Source organism: Helianthus annuus, chromosome 8 (assembly GCF_002127325.2).
Source record: "Helianthus annuus cultivar XRQ/B chromosome 8, HanXRQr2.0-SUNRISE, whole genome shotgun sequence".
Lineage (NCBI taxonomy): Eukaryota > Viridiplantae > Streptophyta > Magnoliopsida > Asterales > Asteraceae > Helianthus > Helianthus annuus.
The window spans coordinates 5,741,933-5,754,069 of NC_035440.2; the positions used below are offsets into that span (position 1 = coordinate 5,741,933).

Below are 12,137 nucleotides of genomic sequence, written 5' to 3' on the forward strand. Positions count from 1 at the left end.
AAAAGCAAATTGGATTTAAATAATCTCAACTTTCTCAATCTGGCTAATAATAATCCAAAATCAGTTATTTGCCGATAATAATCCGAACTGGTCCACTTATTTGGAATTCAAGATGCAAATGTTCCAAACAATATGGAATGTTGGCATTTTTGGAATAATTGGCTTGCTCCAAAAATTAACATTTTTGTGTGGAGAGCCTCCCGCAACCGTATAGCCTCAAAGAAAAATCTGGCGACTCGCAGGATTATTCTTGATGACTTGCTTTGCTCGAGATGTGGCCTTAGGGAGGAGTCGGTGGAACACATTCTTTGGGATTGTTGGATCGCTAAATCTATTTGGTGGTCGATTTTGACTTGGCTAAAGATTCCGTTTCCAAACGAAGACCATACCTTACAACAATTACTCATTATGGTGAAAGAGATAAACGGGTCGAAAGAACGGAAGAAGATGGTGGGTGCAGTTCTTATGGTCACGGCTTGGGAGATGTGGAAGGCGAGAAATGAGAAGACATTTTCCAACAACCACATTCACTTTATAAAAACGACGAATACCATCAAAGAGAACTCCTTCTTTTGGATTACCAGAAGATCAAAATATTGCCCACTTACTTTTCTTTGTATTTCCTGCTAAAACCAACCTAAGAGAAAGAGACCCAGGTGATATGGATTCGCTAGGACGGAGTTGCTGTTGATTGAGGATTCGCCGAGGGGAGTGCCATCATGTAGCTGGGTACAAATAAGCCAGTGAAAGAGGAGTAGTCAGGGTACGACGAAGCACGCCTGGTACGTAGGGCTGTTCACGAGCCGAGCCGAGCCAAACCGAGCGGACCTTTGCTCGTGCTTGGCTCGTTTACAAACCGAACCGAGCAGAGCGGCTCATTTAAAACCGAGCATCAATTCAAGCGAGCATTTTTCGAGCAGTAAAAATTCCGAGCGAGCGTCGAGCGAAGTGCGAGCGATTTGGACAACCATGTCGCCCAATTTAAATTTGATGAGAGAGATAGTGACAATGTTGGGTCACAAGTTTTTATGTATTTAAAAACATGCACATTTCATGGCATAATATTTTTTTTATGAATAACAATGTTGTGGCTGACGAGGTGTAACACCCCAACCCAGAACGGGCTGGCATGTCACCATACAGATATCAAAACTAAAACCTATCCATAACGTTGAAAACAAAGATCCTAATTACATTTTCATTACATCACCGAAATAAAAAAAAATATCTTTATCTTCAGAACACTCTTCACTTATTCCCCATGTTTCCCCAAATTACCTGTCAAACACATAAGACAAACACAAGAAAGAAACTACGGCTGAGCCAAAAAGTTGCTCAGTAACGGAGAAATCAACAGTAAAAGCAAGGCAAGCATACGGAAGCAAAACGGATCGGTACTGACACTAACTAATACAAAAGATGGCACTGAAACAAATACTTTTATAACTTGAATCCCAAAACTTATACTGAACAGATAACAGATACTGAACATAATCAGATGTATATAATCATATCAAACATATCATAACAGAGACAAGACATACGTGACAACATATAACAATAAAACAAGTCACGTAATATAGAAGCACCCACGAGCCTAAACAGAGGCATGCATGGCTATAGTCCATGCGCCGAGATGGTGCGTATAGGCGCACACACATTATTCCATCTCAACAGGAGTCAGGAGTCAGAGCTAAGATCGATTTATTCGCCTCTAGGGGCCATGTGCTACACAAGCACAAACTAGAAACACCGTGAACTTTAGTTACGCACCGTCACGATGAGTGCCATGTCGTTGACGCCCCAACGACAAGTCTAAACGTATAATTGCTCGGGTGACAGAGTACAAAGCGTATTAGAAATAAAAGTATGTTGACATAAGTCTAAAGGAAACATGCAATAACGAGCACAAAATCTAAGGTCTGTTGCATGCTACAATAAATACCAATCATATAACAATACGAAACGAAACATCTAACGAAAACATCCGTACTACAAAGTAACGGATATGAATAAAATATTATGATGACAAAGACAGGAACCCGTACCAACGAGTAACGAAAAATAAAAGTATACTATGATGAAAAGAAAACGGAATCCGTACCTTAATTAGCAAGCAAAGCAAAACCACTTAATCAAGTCGACCTTGAAAAATCAAGAACCTATAATCCCGTTATAGCCCAAATCAGTTTTATAAACATTACTTGATTTGTTTATTAAGAAATTTCCGACGACCAAGATCCGAATTTTACTAATCACACCTGGAGCCTAACTATGAATAAAACACTATTTATTTTACCAGAGCCTTTTTTTTAAATGCTTCCACGCACGTGATTTATGATCAACTTCTTACCAACCAAAAAAATAACTGAACACTTATATATGTTTAACAATTCCTACTTACACTATAATTAACTATTTTAAATTCCAACCATTTTACCACCAAGTTCCTATAATATAAATGTAGAATTGAAAAATATATAATTTAAGAAAATATTCAATTTCCATAGTAAGTGAAAATTTAGCTGTTAACAAATTATAAAAAGTTATTATAACCATTTGAAAAGCTTAGTTACTAATTTCTCAACTATTACTGAACTTTCACATATGCTATGTAACTTACGTGGAGCAATCAGCGAACAACCCAAAGCTCATTTTTCAAACCCATAATATATAGCATATGTCATTATAAGTAAACATAATTATATTATTTAAATAACATATATGTCATGTAGATGCAAAGAAACTAATTATATAACTAGTGATTGAGTGGCTTAAATCGAACAATAGCGGACAAGCATAAGAACTCAGGCTGAACATGCAAGTTTTTAACCCAACGTATAGCTAATTCAGTTCTTATTTTAGTCGTCGGGAGAAACGAAAGAAACCCAAAAATTTGTATATCTAATTTGAATCCGAAGAGGCTTCGATTAAGGTACCTGAACGGTGCGGTGGCTGTGTCAAACCGAAAATCTGGAGACAACAGATGAATATGGCAACCGCGGCGTCGAACGGAACAAACAAAATAACTTCGAACGATGGTGCGGTGGCGAACGGCTCTTGGCGGTAAGGTTGTGTGGTGGTGCGGACGATCGAACGGAGGTGTGGTGGTTATCACGACATTGGATGCGGCTGCTCCTGAATAGCTGGTCGTGACGCAACCGGTGGCACGACGGAAAGCTTCGACGAACAAGGTGATCACGGTGGTTCACGGTGGATGGTAAGTGGTGATCGGTGGTGATAACGGGATAAGCGTAAACGGAATTCATAAATGATTACGAGAAAGGTTTATAAGGAACGTTGATCCCAGAATCGTATCCCAAAACTTTCGGCAGTTTAGTTTGAATGATGATAATGTTTTAAAATTTAAAAAAGAAAGGAAAACCATGGAGATAAGAAGCCGCAAATTTGAAATATGGATTTGAAATATGCTATATATATATTATTATATGTATGACATACTTTCCTTCTCTTTTCTTGTTTTCATTTACGTACAAGAGAACCAAAGAATCAAAACATGCATAAACATAATAATAATTAAAAAAAAAACATAAAGATTTTTATCAATTATAGTTATTGCCATTAACAAAGTTATGTATATTACACGAGGCGATGATCATATTGCACGAACAATTACATTGAGGGCAGGAGACGATCGACTTAGGCGATGAACAGACTGTCGTTTATCGGTTTAGGGTTTAACTTTTAGTTTTGATTTTAATTTTTTATTGGCGTGGTTGAGCTAGTACGTATAGATATAGTTGTAAATTTGTATATAGTTGACCAAAATCTAATAGATTGGTACATATAAAACTATAAATTTAATTTATATTTAAGTATATATGTATGTGTAAGTGTGTGTATATATAGGTGTATGCGTGTATATATATGTATAATTTATATTTGTGTATATACATGTTTATAGATGTATGTGTATATGTATATGTATATATATACTAATTAAAATAATAATTCGAGCCGAACCGAGCCGAGCGGACCTTTGCTCATGCTTGGCTCGTTTACAAACCGAACCGAGCAGAGCGGCTCGTTTACAACCGAGCGTCAAATCAAACGAGCATTTTCCGAGCAATTTCCGAACGAGCGTCGAGCGGCGAGCGATTTGAACAGCCCTACTGGTACGTAAGCCATTGTAATATAGTTTGGTCTAGATGATGTGATTTTAACATTCGGGATGTAATTTTGTAACTTCAGGTTCCAGTTACTCACTAGTTCGGTTTCTATATTTTTATATAGAAGTTCCGCCGTTCAAAAAAAATCGTTAAAAAAAATTAAATAAATAAAATAAAACCTAGGCATCACAATCACACAAAAGTCAAAAGTCAAAACACCGACACGCATCTCCTTCCCTTCGTCACCAATCTACACCCATCTCTCTCTATCAAATCTCATTCAATCAAATCACACAAACCCTAATTCTCCCATTTCCCCAATTCCCAATTTCACACACCCAGATTCAATTACCTCAATTTCAACCTTCACATGTCAAATTCATCCTCCAATTAACTCCCATTTTGGCTCAATTATGGAATCCCCAAAAGGGCCAAGCCCTAGACTCAACACAATCACTATACACAACGAAACCCTAGATCCCCACCCGTTTGAACCCACCCACGTGACCCGATCCGATCACGTGTTCCAATCCTCCAGTGCATTGGAAATCCTACGAGAAACAATCAGAATCTTGAGGTATAATCTCAGTGGATTCATGGCAATTGGGGCTGTTTTAATCTGCCCTGTTTCAGCTGTTTTATTATCCAATGTTTTAGTTGATGAATCTGTTGTTAAAAGACTTGCTGTTAGAATGTTATTAGTTGCGAAATCATCTGGGCTTCCTTTAGGAAGTTTTGTAGAGCATTCGGTCCGTAAATTCTCGGAAACTGCGGTTTCGACTGTAATGTGTTTCCCTTTGTATGTCACATTGTTGTTGATTTCAAAAGCTGCTGTTGTCTACACTGTCGATTGTACTTATTCGCGTAAAACGTTCGATTCGTCGAAGTTCTATGTGATTATGCGAAAGATCTGGAGGCGGATTGTTAAAACGTACTTGTTAATGTGTACGGTGATAATCGGGTGTCTCACTTTGTTTCTTGTTTTACTCGCGGGTGTCAGCAGCGTGCTTTCGGTTATCGGGTTCTCCCCGGATTTGATCGCGTACACTGCGGTGGTAACCGGGTTGCTTTTCTCGGTGTTTTTCGCGAATGCGGTTATTATTTGTGATCTTAGTATAGTGATTTCGGTGTTGGAAGACGTGTCGGGATCAGAGGCGTTGTTGAGATCTAGTGTTTTGATCCGGGGTCAGACGCAAGTGGGTTTGATGATCTTTCTTGGTTCGACGATCGGTATGGCGTTTATCGAGGGATTGTTTGAGCACCGTGTGAAAACGTTGAGTTATGGAGACGGGTCTTCGAGAATATGGGAAGGTCCGCTTTTGGTGATAATGTATAGCTTCGTGGTGCTTATCGATTTCATGATGAGTGCGGTTTTTTTCTTCAGTTGCAAGTCTTACAGTTTGGAAAACGCGTCTAATATTGAGTGTCAGTCGGTTTTAGAGGCTTTAGCGGTTACACCTGCAGCAGCTTCAGAAGTTCAATAACAGAATAAAGTAGTGAAATTGTATGATTATGTGAGGAGTACATCAACAGGATATCGGATTCGTAGATTTATAAACTCATTTTTGGCGGCGGATGAAGACGTGCAGCATTCAAAAGCTTGGTCGCTTCGATCCGTTTTGGGAGTTTTCGTTATGTTTTTTTTTTGTTTCGAAGGAGAGTTCGATATGTTGTTAATTTCTTGATTGGTGTTGCATGAAAAATGATATGAAATTATTTATAGTCATAGTTGTTTTGAACTTTGTGTACAACCTGTTGCAGATTTGAGTTCATAATCAATAGAAAGAAAAATGATTTATACAATTTTGGAGTTATAGAATGTGAATTCTTCTGTATGGTGTGTTCTTTGAATTGTTGTTTGAGTATTAAAAAGAATTAAACGCCGCTGCCGGGGATCGAACCCGGGTCACCCGCGTGACAGGCGGGAATACTTACCACTATACTACAACGACGTTTTTATTATTTTTGTTTGAATTATTAATTAAATATAACGTTTGTGTAAAATTTGTATTTTCTTAATTGTGAATTGTGTTATTTTTTATATCTGTGGAATAAACACCCTTAACTTGCAGGTATATCCAAGTAATCAAGGCTCAATATTACTTGCAACCTATAAGTACAAACTCTAATAAGAGCAAATTACTTTTCGAGTCCCTGTGTTTTAGTGGTTTTAACCACTTGAGTCCAAAATCAAAAAGTTTAACGTCCTGAGTCCCTAGCCATTTATTTTATAACGTTTTGACTCCAATTTTGTTCATTTTATAATGGTTTGAGTCCAATTTTGTTAAAAAAATTGAACTCAAAAGGTTAAACTTTGGACTAAAAAGGATTCAAATAGTTATAAAAAAAGCGTCTAGGGACTCGGGGTGTTAAACATTTTGATTTTGGGCTCAAGTGGTTAAAACGACTAAAACAAAAGGACTCAAAAAGTAATTTACTCCTCTAATAAAATGCTGAATATTGTTCACATACAGGCTTAAGTATAGACAACCAGATAAGCCAAACTCAAGTTCCTGTTTCGTTTTGGGAAATTAAGATGAAAACAATCATCAGTCTTTCCGCTCTATCGTCAAATTTTGTATATTAAAAAAAGACTAGCTGTTTCAAGCGCGTAGTTTGCGCGTAATTTTTATTTTTTTTGCATATTAACGTTAATTTTCTAAAGTTGCATATTGTTTTTAGTTTTTAAGTATTTATTCTTTACTACGCCAATTTATTTTCAAACTTTGAATATTTGAGATAAAATACCAAGATAGTATGAGTTACTACATAAAACATATCTAAAAACATACCGGAATGGGTCACCCATGAATCCGTCTAGTTCATGACAAGAACCCGACTCTATGTTGACCCTAAGCCATTTAGACTAAACCAACCTGGCTGTTTGATCTAATCAGAACTTCTATGTCTATTAAATACTGAATCATACTGATTGAAACTTTAAAGATGATATCAAGAAAAAGACCACGAGGGTTTAGATGCTTGATAACGAATTTGGTTATTAACATAAGAGTAGCTGAGAGAAATAGAATATAAAACTAAAGAATTGTGCAGGGACCGCGCGAACGCAGGCCCCAGCTGCCACAAATTATGACGTAGGCTCGACCACTTGGGCCGACCTTAGGCGGGCACCCCTCCAAAGTGCAATGAAGGTCACCAACCTAGGCCATGGACCTTTTTGATCGCCTATTGACCTCGTCCAGGTAAGTGAGTATTCCTGTGCGTTCCCTCCCTATTTAATACACGCCTCCTCACATTCTCTTTCTATTCAAGCCGATGTGGGATAATGGACTAATTAAACAGAACATTTTTTTCAATCTTATTTGAATAAACTTATTAAGAACGTAGCGGATTCATGGAAATTGGGGCATCTAATCTTTCTCTCACCTATTTGATATTCCAATCCATTGGTGCTTTAGAACTCTTGAGAGAAACTGGTCCAATTTAAACATGACAATCTCGCCCTTTGTTTAACCCACAAGAAGGAGTGTGCCTTGTCATTCGGTGCGTGCCATATGATCCAACTTTGAGTTATGAAGACGGACTTCAAGAAGATGGGAAGGACCGAGTTTGGTGATAATGTATAGCTTCATGGTGCTTATCGATTTCATGATGAGTGTGGTTTTTGTTTCTGCAGTTAGAAGTCCTACAGTTTGGAGAACAACGGCTCTAATATGGAGTAACAATTGGTTTTAGAGGCTTTAGCTGTTTCACCTGCGGCTGCATATGTTCAATAACACAAAAAAGTAGTAAGTTGTTGTATAGTTATGTGAGGAGTACATCAACAGGATACCGAATTCATAGATTTTTAAAAACTGGTTCGAGTGTTTGGTCAACCATACTCTTATTTGTTGTATGCCGTCCTTAAAGTAAACAAACATCAATCCCATTATTCCCACTCATACCAAAACCTGCTGGTATGGTCTGAAGAAGGTGGGATGAGGCAAAGATTTCCTGTGTGTTGTAGAGGATAGAGAATTAGCTCCTATAAAAACCTCTTTGAAATTAACTATCAAAGTAATGAAATCTAATACTTAGCTCTTTTGTGTTGTTTATTTTATATCTTTGAAAATAACTTCCTTAACCTACAAGTATATGTTGGAAAATGTAGGGGATAACATACAAGTTGGTATGTTTCCTCCATCCCACATTGGTGGAGGGAGTGAACTTTGAGTGGTTTATAAGGGATTCTCCTTATTGGCCCCCAAAGTGTTAAATGGGTTGAGAAGTGGATGAAGCCCACACATGTGTCGAGCCAAGCTGCGAGCTCGCAAATGGAGGCGGATGAAGATTTGAAGCTTTTCATAGAAAGAAAGATGATTCATGTAACTTATAAGAAAGTGAACTGTCCGTTATGCCTTTTTTTCAAAAAACAAAACTTTATAAACTCGTTTTTGAAGGCGGATGAAGATTTGAAGCATTCTAAAGCTTAGATATGCTTGTTGTGGTATGAAAATGTAGTCATAGAAAGAAAGATGATTCATGTAACTTATAAGAAAGTGAACTGTCCGTTATGCCTTTTTTTGCAAAAAAAAAAAAAACAAAAAAAACACGCCGTTGCCGGGGATCGAACCCGGGTCACCCGCGTGACAGGCGGGAATACTTACCACTATACTACAACGACTTGTGTGTTCTTTTTGACTTAGTTACACATCAAGTGTTCATTACTGGATCAGATAACGTATTTCAGTCAACCCGTGCATTGGGAATCTAGAGAGAAACAGTGAGGATCTAAGGGTATGTTGTTTGGAAATAGAGTTAGATATGTTGTTTCATGATTGTTGTGATATGAAAAGGATATAAAATTATACTCATAGTTGTATGAAAAGTGATATGTAATTATACTCATAGTTATTGCAGATTTGGAGTTAATAAAATTATACAAAAAAAGAAGCGATTTTCATCGTGATTGTAACATATTTTCACCTGAACTGATCGCTGGCTTTTATGGTAATTGTTGTCAAATCAAAAGATAGGATTGCGGCTTTGAGGAGGAGCTCGGATCTAGTGAAGGGGATGAGATTAGTTTCTTTGATATTGTATTTTGTATTTTGGATGTTTTGCAGGGATGTTGGTATGGGTGGTATCGGACGGTCTTCATGTGTTATGTTTTGTTTGTTATGGGTTGTGGCTGGGTGATGTCGTGTACACGGTGAATTGGGAATTTATGGGTTGCTTGATGAGAATGTTCCTTGTGTTGTTGAAGCTTGATGATCAAGGTTTGTATGCTCTTTCTATGGAGTTTTATGTGTTTATATGGTTTAGTTTTTGTATAATTTGAAGCTTGATGATCAAGATTTCTGTGAAAACATACGATTTGTTTTTTTGTGTAATTTGTAACATTTCGTGTCGCTATTTTAGAAATCAGATATCATAAATACATCCATTTATGGGTAAAACATTTAACCATTTAAATTAAATACAAGGTTTTAGAAATCAGATATCAAACTCTTTTAATAAACATTGTCCCAGATATTGCTAGCCTTAATAACTTACCGCACCACACCGGAGAAAAGTATGATTAAGCCAATGGCCTAGCGAGTGTTTAGACTTAGGTGGCATTACAAAAGGAATTTTTTTATGTGACAAATTCATATATCGTTCCATAAGGATTCAAATATTCACGTATGTAACATATTGATAGCTAGTTTATACGCCAATGCTAAAAATAGCATGTGGACATTCACAAGTCCCCACTGCCACAAATTATGGCTGATTTTTCATAAGATAAATACATACTCTTATTATCCTACCATGACTGATTTTTCGCTGATTGAAATTATTACTTACTAATGTTTTATTAATTATTAATTAATTGGGGTTTCAAAGAGAAACTTTGTACTTAAAATTGTGCAGGGGCTGCGCGAACGCAAGCCCCCACTGCCACAAATTATGACGTAGGCTCGACCACTTGGGCCGACCTTAGGCGGGCACCCCTCCTGAGTGCAATGGAGGTCACCAACCTAGGCCATGGACCTTCTTGATCGCCCATTGACCCCGTCCAGGTAAGTGAGTAATCCTGTATCTTCTGTCTTTATTTATATTAGACCCCTAGTCACCTTATCTTTCTTCAAGCCGATGTGGGACAACGGACTAATATAACAGAACATTATTGTTTTCATCTATTAAGGTATAAACGTAGCGGATTCATGGAAATTGGGGCATCTAATCTTTCTCACATATTTGAGAGAAACAGTGAGGATTTTAAGGTATAGGCTTAGTTGATTTATGGCACTGCAGATTTGTCCTATTTCAGCTGTTCTATCATCAAAGGTTTTAGTTGCAAAATCTTCTGGTCTTTCCTTATGACCTTTTTACAAACATTAGTGCCGAAAATTCTCAGAAACAGCCAATTCAACAACAATGTATTTCCCTATGTACATCACATTGATGTCGATATCAAAAGCAACTGTTGTTTACACTCGTAAATGGACTTACGAATAACATTCGATTCCTCAAAGTCTTATGTGATTATTAGAACGATCTGAAGGCGAATCGTTTCCTTGCACTGTAATAATGGACTGTCCAGTGTCCACTATACTTGTTTTACTCGCCGGTGTCATCACTCAGCAGCTTGTTTATGAGAAAATGATATGCGTTATAATTTATACTCATAGTTCTTGCAGATATGAGTTCATAAAATAATATAAAATGCATTATACTCGTAAATCTTGCAGATATGATGAGTTCATAAGATAATATAAACGAAAGATGATTTATTAAGCTTTGAACTGATTAAATGAGGTTTGAGTATTAAAAAATCTTAACGCCGCTGCCGGGGATCGAACCCGGGTCACCCGCGTGACAGGCGGGAATACTTACCACTATACTACAACGACTTGATGACTGATTTGATTTAGATTATTTATTTACATAACAACCATACTCTTCTTATTTTAGAAATCTGAAATTCTTACAATACTCCGTCATCTAACAGAAACAAATAACAGCTGCCACAATCCAAAGAAACCCAACTAAACAACAATATTAGCATAAACAATGTCACATAATCAAATTGCAAACTTGATCTTAGGTCCCGTTTGGTTCACCGAATTAAAACTAATTTCGTTCAAACACGTGTTTGCTTTGTTTAGAATGAAATGCAATCCTTTTTCTTAGTAAGTGGTCTTTAACATACTAAATTCGTAACCGTGTTTCCTCTTCATCAACTTTTTGTCCCCTAGTTGTTTCTCGACTTCCATTAATCGAACAAAACTAAATTCGTAACCATTTTTTTTTGTCTCCTCTTCACCTTAGTTGTGTTCTCGACTTCCATTAACCGAACAAAACTAAATTCACAAACGTTTTTATCTTTCTCCTCTTCACAAATTCATAACCTACCAATTCCAAGTCCAGTTCCTTCAAATATATTCCACAAACCAAACGTCCTACTTTGTTTCCTAAATTGTGTAATTATAACACGTGTATTTGAAGGCGAAATTATTTATAAGCCTTCAAGCTCTTTTTGGAGGCAAAGTTGAAATTTCTATAAACATTCAATTGTATTTTGGTTCATGTCCTTATGATATATTCATTAATACAAGTTATCTTTTCAAGATTTGAACAAATAATAATCCATTTCAAAGCTTTGACACATCAATTTGACCAAATATATGGCTAATAACTTGAGAAATAGCCTGCAATCTTGTTTATATGAACATTATCTTTTCCCAATTTAGTCATTTCTTCCTTCCATCCACATATATCTTGTTTCTAATTTCCACCCAACTAGTTCACAAAACCCTGATCCAATCCTAACAAATAAAAAAATTGCAAAAAAATGAGTACCCATTTCATTTTCTATAACTAGATGTTGATCTTGAAGAGGATGGCATCTTCAATCTTGCAATCCTGTCATCTAGTTCACCGCTAAACAACCGCGCACTCCAGTTACTGCTACTACTCGAAGAAGAAAACGATTCATCTCCTAACTTACTACTACTACTCGAAGAAGAAAACGATTCATCTTCTTATTGTTTTCTTGATGAAAATTCAACCATTGTTCAT

At 36.8% G+C, this 12,137-nt stretch overlaps 1 protein-coding gene, 1 long non-coding RNA gene and 3 other non-coding genes across 5 annotated transcripts; 1 reads left to right on the forward strand and 4 right to left on the reverse strand.

Moving 5' to 3' along the window:
• Window positions 1-922: 922 nt before the first annotated feature.
• Window positions 923-3,351, reverse strand: LOC118481155. The gene is made up of 3 exons (XR_004864597.1): window positions 2,940-3,351; window positions 2,105-2,162; window positions 923-1,278 (listed from the first exon to the last, which is right to left on the reverse strand). It is a non-coding gene; the product is annotated as an uncharacterized LOC118481155 (long non-coding RNA).
• A 980-nt stretch (window positions 3,352-4,331) lies between these two features.
• LOC110871880 lies at window positions 4,332-5,878 on the forward strand. Its single transcript, XM_022120630.2, has one exon. The coding sequence runs from the start codon at window positions 4,544-4,546 to the stop codon at window positions 5,612-5,614; it is 1,071 nt and encodes a 356-aa protein (XP_021976322.1). The 5' UTR covers window positions 4,332-4,543; the 3' UTR covers window positions 5,615-5,878.
• Window positions 5,879-7,180: 1,302 nt separating this feature from the next.
• LOC118481626 lies at window positions 7,181-7,341 on the reverse strand. The gene has a single exon (XR_004865834.1). It is a non-coding gene; the product is annotated as a U1 spliceosomal RNA (small nuclear RNA).
• Window positions 7,342-8,682: 1,341 nt separating this feature from the next.
• TRNAD-GUC lies at window positions 8,683-8,754 on the reverse strand. Its single transcript has one exon. It is a non-coding gene; the product is annotated as a tRNA-Asp (tRNA).
• A 1,228-nt stretch (window positions 8,755-9,982) lies between these two features.
• Window positions 9,983-10,143, reverse strand: LOC118481438. The gene has a single exon (XR_004865647.1). It is a non-coding gene; the product is annotated as a U1 spliceosomal RNA (small nuclear RNA).
• Between the last annotated feature and the right edge of the window lie 1,994 nt (window positions 10,144-12,137).